This window comes from Coregonus clupeaformis, chromosome 2 (genome assembly GCF_020615455.1).
Source record: "Coregonus clupeaformis isolate EN_2021a chromosome 2, ASM2061545v1, whole genome shotgun sequence".
Taxonomy (NCBI): Eukaryota; Metazoa; Chordata; class Actinopteri; order Salmoniformes; family Salmonidae; genus Coregonus; species Coregonus clupeaformis.
In genome coordinates this window covers 13,621,446-13,644,313 of record NC_059193.1, presented here as the reverse complement: position 1 = coordinate 13,644,313, position 22,868 = coordinate 13,621,446, and the positions used below count along the sequence as shown (strand labels likewise).

At 44.5% G+C, this 22,868-nt stretch overlaps 1 protein-coding gene across 2 annotated transcripts in view; it reads left to right on the top strand.

Moving 5' to 3' along the window:
- LOC121587422 (tetraspanin-17) overlaps window positions 1–21,290 on the top strand; it is a 45,933-nt gene extending 24,643 nt beyond the window's left edge. Inside the window, exons 3-8 of one of the 2 annotated variants that reach the window (XM_041904306.2) lie at window positions 589–735; window positions 3,337–3,507; window positions 4,129–4,254; window positions 4,413–4,460; window positions 12,618–12,734; window positions 20,387–21,290. In XM_041904306.2, coding sequence (XP_041760240.1) covers window positions 589–735; window positions 3,337–3,507; window positions 4,129–4,254; window positions 4,413–4,460; window positions 12,618–12,734; window positions 20,387–20,452 — 675 coding nt within the window. In that variant the 3' untranslated portion in view covers window positions 20,453–21,290. Of the gene's footprint in view, window positions 1–588; window positions 736–3,336; window positions 3,508–4,128; window positions 4,255–4,412; window positions 4,461–12,617; window positions 12,735–16,380; window positions 16,422–20,386 lie in introns of those variants that run through there. The other variant, XM_041904314.1, reaches the window with a different exon arrangement.
- Window positions 21,291–22,868: the final 1,578 nt, after the last annotated feature.

Below are 22,868 nucleotides of genomic sequence, written 5' to 3'. Positions count from 1 at the left end.
TGCAAACAGCGAGTTTAAACTGCTTGTTGTCAGAGAGGAAGAAGTTATCTTTCGTCTTTGTTGTGAGTGGCAGGGGGAGGGGCTTGGTGTCTGTGAGTGGCAGGGGGAGGGGCTTGGTGTCTGTGAGTGGCAGGGGGAGGGGCTTGTTGTCTGTGAGTGGGAAGGTGCACAGAAGGAGCGAAGGAGACGAGACCAAAAAGACAAACGCTCATAAAAACTGAAATAAATAAAAACCTTAATTCTTGCGATACAGGCATTTGGAACATTGCGCTAAAACTTACATTTGAATTAATCTAATTAATTTGATATATCGCCCAGCCCTAGCAGGCTGTTAGGGGAAGCAGGGGGAGGGCTGCCTCTCCGGCTGTCTGTCAGTGTTTATTGTCCTGGAAGGGAATGCAGTGGGGAATGCCTAGAGTCTCTCTCCCAGCAAGGTGTGTTGTTTTGGCTTTTTACAACACCGCTTTCTTACAGAACTATCACCAACATTTCTTTCTTCTTACTTTTTGGTCTTACGCTTTCAGTGGTAAAAAAAACATGTCTATATATCTGTAAAAAAAAAAAAAACGTGGTCCTGCTGTCCTTCAGGGGGTGCTCTCCAACATGGCGTCCATAACAGACCTGGGAGGCTTCGACCCTGTGTGGCTGTTCATCGTAGTGGGAGGAGTCATGTTCATCCTGGGATTCGCTGGCTGCATCGGAGCGCTACGGGAAAACACCTTGCTGCTCAAATTTGTGAGTTTGAAATCCGTTTATACTGTTAATGGAATATGTTTTATTCCTCCTTAGAGAGTTCAACTCTTTCTTTCTTATATAGGCCTACTTAGTTTAATCTCTCTGTGGATGGTAAGGCTCTCTGTGGATGGTAAGGCTCTCTGTGGATGGTAAGGCTCTCTGTGGATGGTAAGGCTCTCTGTGGATGGTAAGGCTCTCTGTGGATGGTAAGGCTCTCTGTGGATGGTAAGGCTCTCTGTGGATGGTAAGGCTCTCTGTGGATGGTAAGGCTCTCTGTGGATGGTAAGGCTCTCTGTGGATGGTAAGGCTCTCTGTGGATGGTAAGGCTCTCTGTGGATGGTAAGGCTCTCTGTGGATAGTAAGGCTCTCTGTGGATGGTAAGGCTCTCTGTGGATGGTAAGGCTCTCTGTGGATGGTAAGGCTCTCTGTGGATGGTAAGGCTCTCTGTGGATGGTAAGGCTGTGGCCTTGGACGATAACATGTTGAACCTCATGGTTCATCTCATTTCTACCTTCAGCTCTGCTATCCACACCTTTTGGGTGTGCAGTTCACTACTCACACCTTGGTTCACACCTTTTAGGTCTTCATTTAGGTGTTATGTAGAGGAGGGAAGCAGGGATGGATGGAGGGAGGGATGGATGGAGGGAGGGAGGGAGGGAGGGAGGGAGGGAGGGAGGGAGGGAGGGAGGGAGGGAGGGAGGGAGGGAGGGAGGGAGGGGAGGGAGGGAGGGAGGGAGGGAGGGAGGGAGGGATGGAGGTACATGTTAGATTGATTCACAAAAATAACTCTAGCTTCGTTTGATCTGAAAGTTGAGGTCATTCATAGCAATTGGCTACTTACCGTAAATTAACACGTAGGATTGGTATTGATCTAGATGGGAAATAAGTAACCACTGGTTTATAAAAGCCTGAAACATCCATTACTAAGCATGTTCTCTAAACATCTTGATTCAGAGAAGATATGTCAGGTTCAACTTTGACAATTGTGTCTGAGTGACTTAGACAAACTGGGTCTCATAGCCAGCTGTCCCTCTGTGGCCATTACCTCCACTACTCTGTCCATTAGCTCCTGGCTACAGAACAGGAGAGAGACAAGAGATGGCTCCTGGCTACAGAACAGGAGAGAGACGAGATGGCTCCTGGCTGGCCAGCCTTCAGAACAGGAGAGAGAGAAGAGATAGCTCCTGGCTGGCCAGCCTACAGAACAGGAGAGAGAGAAGAGATAGCTCCTGGCTACAGAACAGGAGAGAAACGAGATTGCTCCTGGCTGGCCAGCCTACAGAACAGGAGAGAGAGAAGAGATAGCTCCTGGCTGGCCAGCCTACAGAACAGGAGAGAGAGAAGAGATAGCTCCTGGCTGGCCAGCCTACAGAACAGGAGAGAGAGAAGAGATGGCTCCTGGCTGGCCAGCCTACAGAACAGGAGAGAGAGAAGAGAGAGCTCCTGGCTGGCCAGCCTACAGAACAGGAGAGAGACAAGAGATGGCTCCTGGCTGGCCAGCCTACAGAACAGGAGAGACAAGAGATGGCTCCTGTCTGGCCAACCTACAGAACAGGAGAGAGACAAGAGATGGCTCCTGGCTGGCCAGCCTACAGAACAGGAGAGAGACGAGATGGCTCCTGGCTGGATCTACAGTGCTACAGAGCTGATGTGGCTTTTTGGTCTGTGAGAGACTGTATGACCCTCTAGGCATTTAACATAACCTGCTTTTTCCTCAACGTTTACAGTAAATTGATGATATAATGAAACACAAGAGGCCTGGGGCATCTCAACGCTGCTCCCAGCCAGTCAGTCAGTCCTGGGGTATCTCAACACTGCTCTGAGTCAGTGAGTAAGCCAGTCAGTCAGTCAGTCAGTCAGTCAGTCAGTCAGTGAGTCAGTGAGTCAGTCAGTCAGCCAGTCAGCCAGTCAGTCAGTGAGCCAGTGAGTGTCAGTCAGTCAGTCAGTGAGTCAGTCAGTCAGCCAGTCAGCCAGTCAGCCAGTGAGTGTCAGTCAGCCAGTCAGCCAGTCAGCCAGTCAGCCAGTGAGTGTCAGTCAGTCAGTGAGCCAGTCAGTCAGTGAGCCAGTCAGTCAGTGAGCCAGTCAGCCAGTGAGCCAGTCAGCCAGTGAGCCAGTCAGTGAGCCAGTCAGCCAGTGTGTGCCAGCCAGTCAGTCAGTCGGTGAGTCAGCCAGTCAGTCAGTCAGGCTATAAATGTACCTATTTCCGGGACAACATAGCTAATACAGTATTATAGAGATGCTGTTTTAGTTTACAGACATGGCCAGAACAGCACTGTAGAGGTGAAATGTGCGTATGTCCTATTTTCTCACATGTTCTAATGTTCTCTCTCTGTGTTCTAGTTCTCAGTGTTCCTGGGTCTGATCTTCTTGGAGCTGAGAGCAGGCATCATGTTCTAATGTTCTAATGTTCTCTCTCTGTGTTCTAGTTCTCAGTGTTCCTGGGTCTGATCTTCTTGGAGCTGAGAGCAGGCATCATGTTCTAATGTTCTAATGTTCTCTCTCTGTGTTCTAGTTCTCAGTGTTCCTGGGTCTGATCTTCTTCTTGGAGCTGACAGCAGGCATCATGTTCTAATGTTCTAATGTTCTCTCTCTGTGTTCTAGTTCTCAGTGTTCCTGGGTCTGATCTTCTTCTTAGAGCTGACAGCAGGCATCCTGACCTTTGTGTTTAAAGACTGGATCAAAGACCAGCTCAACTTCTTCATCAACAACAACGTCAAGGCCTACCGCGACGACATCGACCTGCAGAACCTCATAGACTTCACACAGGAATATGTCAGTAGTACTAGATGTTATAGAGTTAACAGGAATATGTCAGTAGTACTAGATGTTATAGAGTTAACAGGAATATGTCAGTTGTACTAGATGTTATAGAGTTAACAGGATTATGTCAGTTCTACTAGATGTTATAGAGTTAACACAGGAATATGTCAGTTCTACTAGATGTTATAGAGTTAACACAGGAATATGTCAGTTCTACTAGATGTTATAGAGTTAACAGGAATATGTCAGTTCTACTAGATGTTATAGAGTTAACACAGGAATATGTCAGTTCTACTAGATGTTATAGAGTTAACAGGATTATGTCAGTTCTACTAGATGTTATAGAGTTAACACCGGAATATGTCAGTAGTACTAGATGTTATAGAGTTAACAGGATTATGTGACAGGACAAGTGATAGGTGAAACTGTACTGGACAGGCAACATGTCTTGTACCTTTTGCTGTACTGGACTGTACAGGCAGACAGCGCCTTAACCTTGATTGGATTACTGTACAAATGCTGAAGCCAACCAGAGCCTGCCTCTTTATCATAGCAGACTTGGTTGTACTAAGACTTTATAAAGACTCATAGGTGCTCATAACGTGTAATAAAACCTTATTATGTGTGTTCTAGTGGTCGTGCTGTGGAGCCCACGGTCCTAATGACTGGAACCTGAATATCTACTTCAACTGCACTGAGTTTAACCCCAGTAGAGAGCGCTGTGGAGTCCCTTTCTCCTGCTGTGTCAAAGACCCTGCCGTAAGATGCCTTACTGTGCTATAGAACTACGTTATAAACCTCAGATGTAGACCGTGTTGTAAGACTTATTCAGACATTAACCATACATATTCTAAAGACACTGCTGGAAGACCCACATTCTTCTGTTCTCATGATAGTTTTGCTTTCATTCGTTTCAGGAAGATGTCCTTAACACGCAGTGTGGCTACGACGTGAGACTTCAAGGGGTTGGTATTTCTCAATGTGTTTTGCCGTCAGACCCAATCAGTCTTTTAAAACCTTGCTGGCCATTATCCAGAGACGGAGAGAGGCGGCTGACATTTCAGCCTTCCTTCTGAACATCTAGCCAGGCATGGAAGTAAGGGGTTAAGTAGCTAGCTAGCTAGTGTTCAGGCTGCTCTCCTCCTCTCTTCCTTAATAACAGTGGGTTTTTCTTACAGTGCTGATTTAGACTCCAGTTATAGCCCTGGGAAGCATCACAGCACTACGCTCTATAATTGGGGATTCAGTGGGTTATGCCTCCCTTGTGCGTGTGCGTGTGTGTGCGTGTGCGTGCGTGTGCGTGTGTGTGCGTGTGTGCGTGCGTGTGTGCGTGCGCGCACCCTCACTCTCAATACAGCTCTCAACCAGAGCACTGTTGCTATGCCTACTGTTATGTAGCCAAGGCCCAAATGGCTGACTATTTGCTGCCATTTTGTTAGTTTTCCCTACTGTGTACAGGCTTGTAGGCTTTGCTGTGAAAGTCTATTGAAACAAGCTGTGAGTTTGTTTGTGGAGTGTTTTGGGAGGGGGGTGGAGCAAGAAAATAGCAGAGATCATCAAAGAAAACACAAACTGAAATGGCTCTAGGGGAAGTTCGCTGTCACCATCGGAAACATTTCATTTCATTGGATGCCCAGGGATTCCGTTACCTCCCATTGGTGGAGAGTTGGTTTCCAGGTTTTAGCTTTGGAACAAGGGAGTCCTTGGTGGAGTTTCTCTGTAGACAGACAAAGACGAGCTCTGTGGGGGAGAACCTTTTGTTGCTGGAGCTCAACAGCTTGTGCTTCAGTAGACTTATATGGGAACAGAATAAAAGACAGCTTAACACAGTATACACACAGCTTCATCCCCAGTATGATTGAATCGTACTACACTGGCTCTGACGCTCGTCGGATGTGGCAGGGCTTGAAAACTATTACAGACTACAAAGGGAAGCACAGCCGCGAGCTGCCCAGTGACACAAGCCTACCAGACGAGCTAAACCACTTCTATGCTCGCTTCGAGGCAAGCAACACTGAAGCATGCATGAGAGCACCAGCTGTTCCGGATGACTATGTGATCACGCTCTCCGTAGCCGATGTGAGTAAGACTTTTAAGCAGGTCAACATTCACAAGGCCGCAGGGCCAGACGGATTACCAGGACGTGTACTCCGAGCATGTGCTGACCAACTGGCAAGTGTCTTCACTGACATTTTCAACATGTCCCTGACTGAGTCTGTAATACCAACATGTTTCAAGCAGACCACCATAGTCCCCGTGCCCAAGAACTCTAAGATAACCTGCCTAAATGACTACCGACCCGTAGCACTGACGTCTGTAGCCATGAAGTGCTTTGAAAGACTGGTCATGGCTCACATCAACAGCATAATCCCAGAAACCCTAGACCCACTCCAATTTGCATACCGCCCCAACAGATCCACAGATGATGCAATCTCTATCGCACTCCACACTGCCCTTTCCCACCTGGACAAGAGGAACACCTACGTGAGAATGCTATTCATTGACTACAGCTCAGCATTCAACACCATAGTGCCCTCTAAGCTCATCACTAAGCTAAGGATCCTGGGACTAAACACCTCCCTCTGCAACTGGATCCTGGACTTCCTGACGGGCCGTCCCCCAGGTGGTAAGGGTAGGTAACAACACATCTGCCACACTGATCCTCAACACGGGGGCCCCTCAGGGGTGCGTGCTCAGTCCCCTCCTGTACTCTCTGTTCACCCATGACTGCATGGCCAGGCACGACTCCAACACCATCATTAAGTTTGCCGACGACACAACAGTGGTAGGCCTGATCACCGACAACGATGAGACAGCCTATAGGGAGGAGGTCAGAGATCTGGCCGTGTGGTGCCAGGACAACAACCTCTCCCTCAACGTGACCAAGACAAAGGAGATGATTGTGGACTACAGGAAAAAAAGAGGACTGAGCACGCCCCCATTCTCATCGACGGGGCTGTAGTGGAACAGGTTGAGAGCTTCAGGTTTCTTGGTGTCCACATCACCAACGAACTATCATGGTCCAAACACACCAAGACAGTCGTGAAGAGGGCACGACAAAGCCTATTCCCCCTCAGGAGACTAAAAAGATTTGGCATGGGTCCTCAGATCCTCCAAAAATTCTACAGCTGCACCATCGAGAGCATCCTGACTGGTTGCATCACCGCCTGGTATGGCAACTGCTTGGCCTCTGACCGCAAGGCACTACAGAGGGTAGTGCGTACGGCCCAGTACATCACTGGGGCTAAGCTTCCTGCCATCCAGGACCTCTATACCAGGCGGTGTCAGAGGAAGGCCCTCAAAATTGTCAAAGACTCCAGCCACCCTAGTCATAGACTGTTCTCTCTGCTACCGCACGGCAAGCGGTACCGGAGTGCCAAGTCTAGGTCCAAAAGACTTCTCAACAGCTTCTACCCCCAAGCCATAAGACTCCTGAACAGCTAATCATGGCTACCCGGACTATTTGCACTGCCCCCCCACCCCATGCTTTTTACGCTGCTGCTACTCTGTTAAGTATTTATGCATAGTCACTTTAACTCTACCCACATGTACATATTACCTCAACTACCTCAACTAGCCGGTGCCTCCGCACATTGACTCTGCACCGGTACCCCCCTGTATATATAGCTTCCCTACTGTCACTTTATTTTACTTCTGCTCTTTTTTTCTCAACACTTTTGTTGTTGTTGTTTTATTCTTACTTTTTTTGTTTAAAATAAATGCACTGTTGGTTAAGGGCTGTAAGTAAGCATTTCACTGTAATGTCTGCACCTGTTGTATTCGGCGCATGTGACCAATAAAATTTGATTTGATTTGATTTGAGCATATACACACAGCTTCATCCCCAGTATTCACACACAGCTTCATCCCCAGTACACACACACAGCTTCATCCCCAGTATTCACACACAGCTTCATCCCCAGTATACACACAGCTTCATCCCCAGTACACACACAGCTTCATCCCCAGTATTCACACACAGCTTCATCCCCAGTATTCACACACAGCTTCATCCATAGTATACACACAGCTTCATCCCCAGTATACACACAGCTTCATCCCCAGTATACACACAGCTTCATCCCCAGTATACACACACAGCTTCATCCACAGTATTCACACACAGCTTCATCCACAGTATACACACAGCTTCATCCACAGTACACACACACAGCTTCATCCCCAGTATTCACACAGCTTCATCCCCAGTATTCACACACAGCTTCATCCCCAGTATTCACACACAGCTTCATCCCCAGTATTCACACACAGCTTCATCCCCAGTATTCACACACAGCTTCATCCCCAGTATACACACACAGCTTCATCCACAGTACACACACACAGCTTCATCCCCAGTATTCACACACAGCTTCATCCCCAGTATACACACAGCTTCATCCCCAGTATTCACACACAGCTTCAGCCCCAGTATTCACACAGCTTCATCCCCAGTCTTCACACACAGCTTCATCCCCAGTATTCACACAGCTTCATCCCCAGTATACACACACAGCTTCATCCCCAGTACACACACACAGCTTCATCCACAGTACACACACAGCTTCATCCCCAGTATACACAGCTTCATCCCCAGTATTCACACACAGCTTCATCCCCAGTATACACACAGCTTCATCCCCAGTACACACACAGCTTCATCCCCAGTATTCACACACAGCTTCATCCCCAGTATACACACACAGCTTCATCCCCAGTACACACAGCTTCATCCCCAGTATACACACACAGCTTCATCCCCAGTACACACAGCTTCATCCCCAGTATTCACACACACAGCTTCATCCCCAGTATTCACACACAGCTTCATCCCCAGTATACACACAGCTTCATCCCCAGTACACACACACAGCTTCATCCCCAGTACACACACAGCTTCATCCACAGTATTCACACACAGCTTCATCCCCAGTATTCACACACAGCTTCATCCCCAGTATTCACACACATCTTCATCCCCAGTACACACACAGCTTCATCCCCAGTACACACACAGCTTCATCCCCAGTATTCACACACAGCTTCATCCACAGTACACACACACAGCTTCATCCCCAGTATACACACACAGCTTCATCCCCAGTATACACACACAGCTTCATCCCCAGTATATTCACACAGCTTCATCCCCAGTATTCACACACAGCTTCATCCCCAGTATACACACACATCTTCATCCCCAGTACACACACAGCTTCATCCCCAGTACACACACAGCTTCATCCCCAGTATACACACACAGCTTCATCCCCAGTATACACACACAGCTTCATCCCCAGTATATACACAGCTTCATCCACAGTATATACACACAGCTTCATCCACAGTACACACACAGCTTCATCCCCAGTATTCACACACAGCTTCATCCACAGTATACACACAGCTTCATCCGCAGTATATTCACACAGCTTCATCCCCAGTATTCACACACAGCTTCATTCACAGTATTCACACACAGCTTTATCCCCAGTATACACACACAGCTTCATCCCCAGTATACACACACAGCTTCATCCCCAGTATATTCACACAGCTTCATCCCCAGTACACACACAGCCTCATCCCCAGTATACACACAGCTTCATCCCCAGTATTCACACACAGCTTCATCCCCAGTATACACACAGCTTCATCCCCAGTATACACACAGCTTCATCCCCAGTACACACACAGCTTCATCCCCAGTATTCACACACAGCTTCATCCACAGTATTCACACACAGCTTCATCCCCAGTATTCACACACAGCTTCATCCACAGTATTCACACACAGCTTCATCCACAGTATTCACACACAGCTTCATCCCCAGTACACACACAGCTTCATCCACAGTATTCACACACAGCTTCATCCCCAGTATTCACACACAGCTTCATCCACAGTATTCACACACAGCTTCATCCACAGTATTCACACACAGCTTCATCCACAGTATTCACACACAGCTTCATCCCCAGTATACACACACAGCTTCATCCCCAGTATACACACACAGCTTCATCCCCAGTATACACACACAGCTTCATCCCCAGTATACACACACAGCTTCATCCCCAGTACACACACACAGCTTCATCCCCAGTATACACACAGCTTCATCCCCAGTATACACACACAGCTTCATCCCCAGTATACACACACAGCTTCATCCCCAGTATACACACACAGCTTCATCCCCAGTATACACACAGCTTCATCCCCAGTACACACACACAGCTTCATCCCCAGTATTCACACAGCTTCATCCCCAGTATTCACACACAGCTTCATGCCCAGTATTCACACACAGCTTCATCCACAGTATTCACACACAGCTTCATCCCCAGTACACACACAGCTTCATCCTCAGTACACACACAGCTTCATCCCCAGTACACACACACAGCTTCATCCACAGTACACACACACAGCTTCATCCACAGTATTCACACACAGCTTCATCCACAGTATTCACACACAGCTTCATCCACAGTATTCACACACAGCTTCATCCCCAGTATTCACACACAGCTTCATCCACAGTACACACACAGCTTCATCCCCAGTATTCACACACAGCTTCATCCCCAGTATTCACACACAGCTTCATCCCCAGTATTCACACACAGCTTCATTCACAGTACACACACGCTAGGGCTGTCCCCGACCAACAAAAATCTTGGTCGACATAGTGTCGTCTGTTCTTTTTCCATATATAGACATAGCCGTCTGATGCTTTAAGCGAACTGTAAGATGAAATAATTAAGACACACGTATGACTAGAGGGAGTCCGACCTCAATTTTTTGTGCCAGGCCGGGCTCAGACTTGCTGCGCTTTGTTAAAAAAATTACAGCGAGTGACTGTAACTAACAGTATGGAGGTAGTTTTGTGCCTAGTCAAAAAAGTGGTTAAATATGTGTAGTAAAAATATATATATATATATATATCACCTAAATATAGGACAAACTCTTTAAAACCTTTGTCGTCGTGAATTACTTTTTGACTGTCTTTTTTTTGGCATTTATGAATGTGTTATTCAATGTGTTTCTCACGGCTATAGTAGTAAAGGCCAAATTCTATATTTTATAAAAATCATTACTTCATATATTTTTTTAAATACTTAAAATAGTTCCTAAAATTCTAAATAAAATAGCTAAATGATCTAACTTAGTCTCTCTATTAAACTGTCAACATTTCCTCCTCTTTCCAAGGGTGGTTTGATGCTCCGGCAGCTAGTTGGTCAGCTAGCCTATAGGCTATGGCACTTCATATGTGGACTTTATTTTATAAAATGCATGTTTTCATTGCTTGCTAGTGAATAAATGTCTTCTTTTTTTTTTTTTAAAAAGGTTGGATGTGTCTGACTCATGAATTATTCAACAGCAGTTGACAAGGTGTGTCTGACTTCATGAATTATTCAACAGCAGTTGACAAGGTGTGTCTGACTTCATGAATTATTCAACAGCAGTTGACAAGGTGTGTCTGACTTCATGAATTATTCAACAGCAGTTGACAAGGTGTGTCTGACTTCATGAATTATTCAACAGCAGTTGACAAGGTGTGTCTGACTTCATGAATTATTCAACAGCAGTTGACATGTGTACATATTACTTCAACTACCTCAACTAGCCGGTGCTCCCGCACATTGACTCTGCACCGGTACCCCCCTGTATATATAGCCTCCCTACTGTTATTTTATTTTACTTCTGCTCTTTTTTTTCTCAACACTTTTTTGTTGTTGTTTTATTTACTTGTTTAAAAATAAATAAATGCACTGTTGGTTAAGGGCTGTAAGTAAGCATTTCACTGTAATGTCTGCACCTGTTGTATATTCGGCGCATGTGGCCAATACAATTTGATTTGATTTGATTTGAAGGTATTTCTGGCTCTGAGGCCTATAATGGGCTAATGTTGTTGTCAAATGGACAATGGGCCAGTCCTCTCCAACCTGCCATGGTATAATATGATACTGAATCTTTTCTTCATTTATAGATGAATCAATGCTGATTAAATAGGCTGTGGACATGCCACATGTATTTGTTTTCTATTTTAATGATTGTCAATTTCATACTATGGCACAGCTGTCCCCTTCATACTGTCCTGGTCAATTCATTATCGTATAGCCTACATTCGGGAAAGCCTAAGGTATGCCTACGTTTTTTTTAATATACGTTTTAAGGGAAATATAAATATTTGACATACGCTGGTGGCTTTTATTGACTGGATCTTTTGCGGGAGTGTGTGAGTTCGCTGATTCTCTTTATAGGCCTATATGTCCATTCACAGAGTTCCCTAAAGTAGCCTGTCTGGACTCCATCTCTTTAATAATAATTAAACGCTCCTGTCTTGATTTAATCTTGTTAAATGCCTGTTTTCAGTAGCTTAGGCTACGTTATTTCTCTCATTACGGCGTGCCAATGCCAATGCCATCGAATGACCGCAGCAGCAGGGTTTGTGACGTTATGCGAATATTCGGTAAATTTAGAAAAAAAAACATCGGACGTGTGAATGGATTTTTGCATCGAAATAGGATTTACTTTTTTTGATTAGCAGAAAAGCCAAAGGACTAATTAGGCATATCTTTATGCCGTCATGTGCTAATGTTGTGTCAAAACGAAAATGCTGTAGATCCTCTCCAACCGGGCTTTTCTTGTTTGTTGATTAAATATTTACAAGTAATAATAATAATAATAATAATAATAATAATAGCTTGTTTCAAATAGGTTTTATTAAGAAACATATCCATGTAAACAAGTGTACTAACAGAATTGTGACGTCCCCTTTTACACAGGGCCTTGTAGGCCTAAGACAGCAGTAACATACTTTTAAACAAAATGGCTGCATACCAAAAATACATGGAAAGGGAAAGAAATGGAGAAACCAGTAACAAATGGCACCCTATTCCATTTATAGTGCACTTCTTTCACCTAGGCCCCATAGGAAATATGGTGCCATTTGGGAATCATCCATTATTTAATCATCCTTCATGTTCTATGAGTCATAGTCAATGTCCAGTGGTTTGGTTTGGTTTGGTCTGGTCTGGTTTGGTTTGGTCTGGTTTGGTTTGGTCTGGTTTGGCTAACTGTATTAAAACGTGTCTCCTATTTCCCCTCCCAGGAGTTGGACCAGCAAAAGTACATCTACACCAAGGGTTGTGTGGGCCAGTTCGAGAGATGGCTTCAGGACAACCTGATCATTGTAGCTGGGGTCTTTGTGGGCATTGCACTTTTACAGGTAAGCAGGACTCCCAGAGACATTATTTCAGAAATGTTCAGTACCAGTCAAAAGTTTGGACACACCTACTCATTCAAGGGGTTTTCTTTATTTTTACTATTTTGTACATTGTCAAAATATATTTTATATTTGAGATTCTTCAAAGTAGCCACCCTTTGCCCTGATGACAGTTTTGCACACTCTTGGCATTCTCTCAACCAGCTTCATTAGGTAGTAACATGGAATGCATTTCAATTAACAGGTGTGCCTTGTTAAAAGTTAATTTGTGGAATTTCTTTCCTTCTTAATGCGTTTGAGCCAATCAGTTGTGTTGTGACAAGGTAGGGGTGGTATACAGAAGATAGCCCTATTTGGTAAAAGACCAAGTCCATATTATTCAAGAACAGCTCAAATAAGCAAATAGAAATGACAGCCCATCATTACTTTAAGACATGAAGGTCAGTCAGTCTGGAATATTTCAAAAACGTTCAAAGTTTCTTCAAGTGCAGTTGCAAAAACCATCAAGGGCAATGATGAAACTGGCAATCATGAGGACCGCCACAGGAATGGAAGACCCAGAGTTACCTCTGCTGCAGAGGATAAGTTCATTAGAGTTACCAGCCTCAGAAATTGCAGCCCAAATAAATGCTTCACAGAGTTCAAGTAACAGACACATCTCAACATCAACTCTTCAGAGGGGACTGCGTGAATCAGGCCTTCATGGTTGAATTGCTGCAAAGAAACCACTACTATATCATGATAAGCTGTAGACCACACTATTTACCAAGATCATTTTCATCTATATTTTTCGTAGCTGTCTATTTACCACCACAAACCAATGCAGGCACTAAGAGTGCACTCAATGAGCTGTATAAGGCCATAAGTAAACAGGAAAACGCTCATCCAGAGGCAGTGCTCCTAGTGGCCGGGGACTTTAATGCAGGGAAACTTAAATCCGTTCTACCTCATTTCTACCAGCATGTTAAATGTGCAACCAGAGGAAAAAAAACTCTAGACCACCTTTACTCCACACACAGAGACGCATACAAAGCTCTCCCTCGCCCTCCATTTGGCAAATCTGACCATAACTCTATCCTCCTGATTCCTGCTTATAAGCAAAAACTAAAGCAGGAAGCACCAGTGACTCGGTTAATAAGGAAATGGTCAGATGACACAGATGCAAAGCTACAGGATTGTTTTGCTGGTACAGACTGGAATATGTTCTGGGATTCTTCCTATAGCATTGAGGAGTACACCACATCAGTCACTGGCTTCATCAATAAGTGCATCGATGACGTCGTCCCCACAGTGACCGTATGTACATACCCCAACCAGAAGCCATGGATTACAGGCAACATCCGCACTGAGCTAAAGGGTAGAGCTGCCGCTTTCAAGGAGCGGGACTCTAACCTGGACGCTTATAAGAAATCTCGCTATGTCCTCCGACGAACCATCAAACAGGCAAAGAGTCAATACAGGACTAAGATTGAATCGTACTACACCGGCTCTGACGCTCGTCGGATGTGGCAGGGCTTGAAAACTATTAGACTACAAAGGGAAGCACAGCCACGAGCTGCCCAGTGACACGAGCCTACCAGACGAGCTAAATTACTTCTATGCTCGCTGAAACACTGAAACATGCATGAGAGCACCAGCTGTTCCAGATGACTGTGTGATCACGCTCTCCGTAGCCGATGTGAGTAAGACCTTCAAACAGGTCAACAATCACAAGGCCGCAGGACCAGACGGATTACCAGGACGTGTACTCCGGGCATGTGCTGACCAACTGGCAAGTGTCTTCACTGACATTTTCAACATGTCCCTGACTGAGTCTGTAATACCAACATGTTTCAAGCAGTCCACCATAGTCCCTGTGCCCAAGAGTACTAAGATAACCTGCCTAAATGACTACCGACCCGTAGCACTCACGTATGTAGCAATGAAGTGCTTTGAAAGGCTGGTCATGGCTCACATCAACACCATTATCCCAGAAACCCTCTCCAATTTGCATACCGCCCCAACAGATCCACAGATGATGCAATCTCTATTGCACTCCACACTGCCCTTTCCCACCTGGACAAGAGGAACACCTACGTGAGAATGCTATTCATTGACTACCATCTCAGCGTTCAACACCACAGTGCCCTCAAAGCTCATCACTAAGCTGAGGATCCTGGGACTAAACACCTCCCTCTGCAACTGGATCCTGGACTTCCTGACGGGCCGCCCCCAGGTGGTAATGGTAGGTAACAACACATCTGCCACGCTGATCCTCAACACGTGGGCCCCTCAGGGGTGCGTGCTCAGTCCCCTACAGTACTCAGTGTTCATTCATGAATGCATGGCCAGGCACGACTCCAACACCATCATTAAGTTTGCCGATGACACACCAGTGGTAGGCCTGATCACCGACAACGACGAGACAGCCTATAGGGAGGAGGTCAGAGACCTGGCCGTGTGGTTCCAGGACAACAACCTCTCCCTCAACGTGATCAAGACAAAGGAGATGATTGTGTACTACAGGAAAAAAAAGAGGACTGAGCACGCCCCCATTCTCATCGACGGGGCTGTAGTGGAACAGGTTGAGAGCACCTTGGTGTCCACATCACTAACAAACTATCATGGTCCAAACACACCAAGACAGTCGTGAAGAGGGCACGACAAAGCCTATTCCCCCTCAGGAGACTGAAAACATTTGGCATGGGTCCTAAGATCCTCAGGACCATCGAGAGCATCCTGACTGGTTGCATCACCACCTGGTATGGCAACTGCTCGGCCTCCGACCGCAAGGCAATACAGAGGGTAATGCGTACGGCCCAGTACATCACTGGGGCCAAAAATTGTCAAAGACTCCAGCCACCCTAGTCATAAACTGTTCTCTCTGCTACCGCATGGCAAGCGGTACCGGAGCGCCAAGTCTAGGTCCAAAAGGCTTCTCAACAGTTTCTACCCCCAAGCCATAAGATTCCTGAACAGCTAATCATGGCTACCCGGACTATTTGCATTGCTTTTACGCTGCTGCTACTCTGTTTATTATCTATGCATAGTCACTTTAACTCTACCCACATGCACATATTACCTCAATTACCTCGACTAACCGGTGCCCCCGCACATTGACTCTGTACCGCAACCCCCCCTTATATAACCTCCCTACTGTTATTTTATTTTACTGCTGCTCTTTAATTTTTTGCTATTTTAATTTTTTTCTTGAACTGCATTGTTGGTTAATGGCTTGTAAGGAAGCATTTCACTGTAAGGTCTACACCTGTTGTATTTGGCGCATGTGGCAAATAAAATTTGATTTGAGTTAAAGGACACCAATTAGAATAAGAGACTTGCTTGGGCCAAGAAACACGAGCAATGGACATTAGACCGGTGGAAATCTGTCCTTTGGTCTGATGATTCCAAATTTGAGATTTTTGGTTCCAATAGCTGTGTCTTTGTGAGACGCGGTGTGGGTGAACGGATGATCTCCGCATGTGTTGTTCCCACCGTGAAGCATGGAGGAGGAGATGTGATGGTGTGGGAGTGCTTTGCTGGTGACACTGTTGGTGATTTATTTAGAATTCAAGGCACACTTAACCAGCATGGCTACCACAGCATTCTGCAGCGATACGCCATCCCATCTAATTTGCGCTTAGTGGGTCTATCATTTCTTTTTCAACAGGACAATGACCCAACACACCTCCAGGCTGTGTAAGGGCTATTTGACCAAGAAGGAGAGTGAAGGAGTCATACATCAGATGACCTGGCCTCCACAATCACCTGGCCTCAACCCAATTGAGATGATTTGGGATGATTTGGACCGCAGAGTGAAAGAAAAGCAACCAACAAGTGCTCAGCATATGTGGGAACTCCTTCAAGACTGTTGGAAAAGCATTCCAGGTGAAGCTGGTTGTGAGAATGCCAAGTGTGCAAAGCTGTCATCAAGGCAAAGGGTGGCTACTTAGAAAAATCTAAAATCTATTTTGATTTGTTTAACACTTTTTTGGTTACTACATGATTCCATGTGTGTATTTCATATTTTTGATGTCTTCACTGTAGAAAATAGTAAAAAATAAAGAAAAACCCTTGAATGATTAGGTGTGTCCAAACTGTTGACTGGTACTGTATATTTAAAGAGTCAGCTTTTGTGTGAATCAGATAAATAATGTCTGCATTTGCAGTCACCATCATGGCTGGAAGTCAGGGTTTCCTTTAGCCGGCAATTACCGACTTTTAGCCCCCAAAAATAATATGATAGCCGATAAATATAACTGTTGCCGGCCAAAATGACCTGACAAGAAAAATCCCAAAATAATGCTTTTTATTAATTGATGGAAATACCAGTCGATGGAAATACTTTTGACCATCAGTCTATTAGGTTAATATGCATCATTAATTGGAATTAAATTGGCCTGTGTGTATTTTTGTTAGTCATCATGTATCTTATTTATTGACTGGTCCTTTTACGGGGGTGAGTTTGCTGATTCTCTCTCTAGGCCTATACAGTGCATTCGGAAAGTTTTCAGACCCCTTGACTTTTTCCACATTTTGTTACATTACAGCCTTATTCTAAAATGTATTAATTTAATTATTTTCCTCATAAATTTACACACAATACCCCATAATGACGAAGCGAAAACAGGTTTTTAGAACTTTTGCAAATGTATTAAAAATAAAAAACTGAAACCTTATTTACATAAATATTCAGACCCTTTGCTATGGGACTCGAAATTGAGCTCCGGTGCATCCTGTTTCCATTGATCATCCTTGATGTTTCTACACCTTGATTGGAGTCCACCTGTGGTAAATTCAATTGATTGGACATGATTTGGAAAGGCACACACCTGTCTATATAAGGTCCCACAGTTGACAGTGCATGTCAGAGCAAAAACCAAGCCATGGTGTCGAAGGAATTGTCCGTAAAGCTCCGAGACAGGATTGTGTCGAGGCACAGATCTGGGGAAGGGTACCAAAAAATGTCTGGAGCGTTGAAGGTCCCCAAGAACACAGTGGCCTCCATCATTCTTAAACGGAATATGTTTGGAACCACCAAGACTCTTCCTAGACCTGGCCACCCGGCCAAACTGAGCAATCAGGGGAGAAGGGCCTTGGTCAGGGAGGTGACCAAGAACCCGATGGTCACTGACAGAGCTCCAGAGTTCCTCTGTGGATGTGGGAGGCCTTTATGGTAGAGTGGCCAGACGGAAGCCACTCCTCAGTAAAAGGCACATGACAGCCCACTTGGAGTTTGCCAAAAAGCACCTAAAGGACTCTCAGACCATGAGAAACAAGATTCTCTGGTCTGATGAAACCAAGATTGAACTCTTTGGCCTGAATGCCAAGCGTCACGTCTGAAGGAAACCAGGCACCGCTCATCACCTGGCTAATACCATCCCTACGGTGAAGCATGGTGGTGGCAGCATCATGCTGTGGGATGTTTTTCAGTGGCAGGGACTGGGAGACTAGTCAGGATCAAGGGAAAGATGAACGGAGCAAAGTACAGAGAGATACTTGATGAATACCTGCTTCGGAGTGCTCAGGACCTCAGACTGGGGCGAAGGTTCACCGTCCAACAGGACATCTACCCTAAGCACACAGCCAAAACAATACTGGAGTGGCTTCGGGACAAGCCTCTGAATGTCCTTGATTGGCCCAGCCAGAGCCCGGACTTGAACCCGATCGAACATCTCTGGAGAGACCTGAAAATAGCTGTGCGGTGACTCTCCCCATCCAACCTGACAGAGCTTGAGAGGATCTGCAGAGAAGAATGTGAGAAACTCCCCAAATACAGGTGTGCCAAGCTTGTAGCGTCACACCGAAGAAGACTCAAGGCTGTAATCGCTGCCAAAGGTGCTTCAACAAAGTACTGAGTAAAGGGTAAATATTCTTATGTAAATGTAATATTCGAACAACCTGTTTTTGCTTTGTCATTATCGGATATTGTGTGTAGATTGATGAGGTAAAAAAAAGCAATTTAATCCATTTTAGAACAAGACTGTAACGTAACAAAATGTGGAAAAACTGAAGTGGTCTGAATACTTTCAGAATATTCCGAAAGTTTCCTAAAGGAGGCTGTCTGGTCTCCATCTCGTTAATAAGAATCAAACTCTCTTGTCATGATTTAATCTTGTAAATGGCCTATTTTCAGTAGCTTAGGCTACATTATTTCTCTCATTACGGTGTCCTGTCTTTGAAGAACATGTGCCAATGCCACATCCATCAAATGACCGAAATGATAAAAATGTAAAAGTCAACTAATGCGAGAGCACCAGCCTCTGCCATTTGGACGCATTGATACACCGTGATCCATTGGCGGCTAAAGAAATGAGCGCATGGAACTCACAGCCTATAGGCCAACGCAGCAGTAGGACTAGGACTTCCACACCGAGGATTGGTGATTATCGAGGGGCAGATTGTTGGAAAGATTTTTTAAATAGCTTACTGTGAGGAACTATAGTTTGAATATATTATCATACGCAATGGAAGTTTAAAAAAAAACAACAACGATTTCCTACATTTCCGCGCAGCAGGCCAGGTACTCAGGCGCTCACGATCCCTCAACATTATCAGGACAGAGAAACCAGACACATGAGCACTCCAAACATTTTATTTTTTACAAATCTCGTAAATGATGGGGCAACAGTTCACACAATGAAACAATGAATGCGAAATAATTGATGGAAGAGAGCTGAGCCATTCTGGAATGAGACGTCTCTTCTACCTCACACCGCCGCCCCTTCTTCTTGTCTCAACGTTTTAAAGTTATACTCGAGACATTATCTTCACACACATTTCAGATCCTTTTCACTGACCGCCTCAACTCAATAATCAGCTAGGTCTATTGCCAATGGCGCTCTGCCCAAATTGTGTGCTTCCCAAATAGGCACAGACCTACGAGCTTTTGATTTGAAACAATCCACTGCTTTAAACAAAAAAAAAAAAAAAAAAGCTAATGATCCTCAATGTTTTTTTTGGGAGGGGGGAGTATTGTGAATGATTTTCATTTTTTCTGTATAGACAGGAGTAATTATATAATTTTGGCAAATGTATTTCCATTGACTTTCCTATTGGACCCAGCACTATGCCATTTCTCTCCTGTTCTATTGGTTTTCATATCAACTTTCTTTCATTGTCCAGAAGCCATAATCCTCCTAGATTGTTGCATCTTTAGATTCCCCCTCTTTCTAATCTTCAAACAGAGATTTTCATTTTCATCTCTGTCAGATATGGATCCTCTTTCAGCTGTGTAGTTTAGAATGGTGTTTTTCCCACGAATTGCATTTTGGCAAATGTTTGAAAAATTACATTTTATTGGCTGCTTCATTACAGGAGTTGCATGTTCTCTTAAGAGCTATTACCATAATCAAAATGTGATTTCTGTCATTCTGAGCACTGTGGGTAGATGACCTAATGGGTTTATGCACCCAATGCATATGGGTCCGGTACATTTCTGAAATGGGCGTTAAATTAAAATCTTCTCGGTCATATTGTCCGCCGCCACATTTTCCGAACGGAAACCCTGCTGGGAGTGTGTATTTAATTTGAGGCTGCCGTCTGGTGGCGAGAATCATGATTACATCCTTTTCCTTGTGTGTCACTCTAAATCAGAGAACCTTCGATGCTTTAAATGTCAGTTGGCTACGTGCCAGAGGCAGTTACGTAACCTGTGATGTCAATTTCCTGTTTAGATATTTGGGATCTGCCTGGCTCAGAACCTGGTGAGTGACGTCAAGGCTGTGAAGGCCAACTGGTGACGCCAGGACCCTGGGGGAGTACTCTGACCTTTTGACCCCAACATCCAACTCACCTCCCGCAGAACCGCTCAGAGGCTGAGAGGTGAAAACACAAAGAGCTGTTTACCTCTGATCCTGCAAGGCTCGGGAACTACCACACACACACACACACACACACACACTGTTAATTGCCAAGCTGTGCTGGGGACATACACAAGAACACATGGACACACGGGACTCCTGTGGATGTGTAGCTCAGCTGATCTGAAGAACTGGGGAGATGAATAGAAATAGAAATAAATAAATAAATAGATAGGGGACCTGGATCAAAGCTGATGAGAGGAGAGATACAACTGTCTTCTTTTATTCTGTCACCCATCAGTCTATATCACCTGGTATCTCCTCAACCCTACTACCACTAGGATATCAAACTCCCCTTCAGAAAGGCCTTCCAGGGCTGGTTGTTAGATACCTACTAACCCACTTTTACAGCCTTTCTGTCTTCTGTACAGTACAGATGCTATACTGCTGTCTGACCTACTGGCCGGCTGACAGGATGGCATTTCTTCCCTATTATTCTTTTTGTCTGTCTGTCGATGTTTTGAGTTTAATCAAGCAGACAGACGGGTGGAGAGATGATGTTGTTTCTCTCTCAGCATCTCTGAAGCTCGGGGCCTTTTACTTGGATCTAAACTTTAACCTTCTACTGACCTTGAGTCTATGTTATACTGTGTTTATTCTTCTGGTCTCCCACCACTACCTTTTGGAAGCTTTAATTACATTACACCTGTCTGATCTGGCTGATCTCGCTGATCTGTCTGATATGGTTGATCTGTCTGATATGGTTGATCTGTCTGATCTGTCTGATATGGTTGATCTGTCTGATCTGTCTGATATGGTTGATCTGTCTGATCTGTCTGATATGGTTGATCTGTCTGATATGGTTGATCTGTCTGATATGGTTGATCTGTCTGATCTGTCTGATATGGTTGATCTGTCTGATCTGTCTGATATGGTTGATCTGTCTGATATGGTTGATCTGTCTGAAATTTTTACTTTTCTCCCCTCATTTTTTCTACTAGTGTTTGTTGTCTGTCTGTCTGTCTTTCTTAGTTGGACTGGTTTTTAATCTGTTTGTATATAATAACAAATACTTGTTAATATCTTTATATATAAATAGTAACACATTTTCTCAATATAACACGAATGCTGCTTTATCATTGTAACTTCTTAGAGGGTTGATATTAGTAAGTAGTGTTTCCAGTACATTCCCTGTGTTTTTCCAGAACTCCTGGTTGTGGGATTCCGTATTTCCTGTTTATTCCTTCCTGATTCCGGGAATCTTCCAACCGGGATTTCTGGGAATTTGGGGAATTTGGGGAAAGTTAATTACATTTTTCAACACTATTAGTATGTTATCAGTAACCAGGTCCAAAGCTTACATGGTCAAATGAAAATGAATGCCTATTATTATTATTATTATTCTGATCTTTATTATAACAGATAACGTCTGGGTTGTGTCATATTAATGTTTTTTACTTGCTTATTACATTGTAAATACAGAGTTTACACTTTGTGCATACCAGTATATTTTAAGCACATTATCAGATGTGTAGCAGTATATGGTTTGAATTGAATAAATAGTATTTATTGGGATTTTGGGGATTTTAAATGATGTCTGGCATGAAGACATTCCCTGCAGCTTCCGTCTGCTCCCCAGTGGCTGCCCAAAATGTCAGATCTTCTACCCAATTATTCCTCTCGTCGAGGTCCCATAGATACACCCTACCAATGTCTCGCTCTTCCTGTGGTATGAACAGGGCCAATGTGTTAGGAGCTGCAGTGTAACTCCTCTTGGAGATCCTCCCTGGTTGGCTGATGTTTTAATAACAGGCTTGATTCTGTGTCATTTACTTCCTTGCTTGTCAGAGAACTCCATGTCCCGCTCTTATATGCTGCCGTTCAGCAGCGTGGGCCCTTGGGTGTTTTAGGGAACGCTCTACTGTCATTCCTCAAATAGCCTCGAACAATGGTTTGCCTGCATATGAGAACAGGCCAGGTTTTTATGCTAAAGATTACTCTTGACATTAGAACATGATATTTGTTCTAAAGGTCCAACTCAGCTGTTTTTATCTCTATCAAATCATTTATGGGTATCAATTAAATACCTTACTGTGATTTGTTTTCAATTAAAATTGTCCCCCCAAATAAAGATGCTTCTTAGCAAACAGCAATTTCTGAAGCAAGAATTTAGCTAGGACTGTCTGGGAGTGGTCTGAGTAGGGGAGGGGGAAACCCGAAAACCAGCTGTTATTGGCAGAGGTTCGGAACTGTTTTTTTTTTATTGGTCACCAGGCAGGCCAAAACAGGCTACGTGTTTTTACTGGGCCTTTTAAAACCTTTTGAAATTCTGCTTTAGTTTTGATTTTTTTGTTTA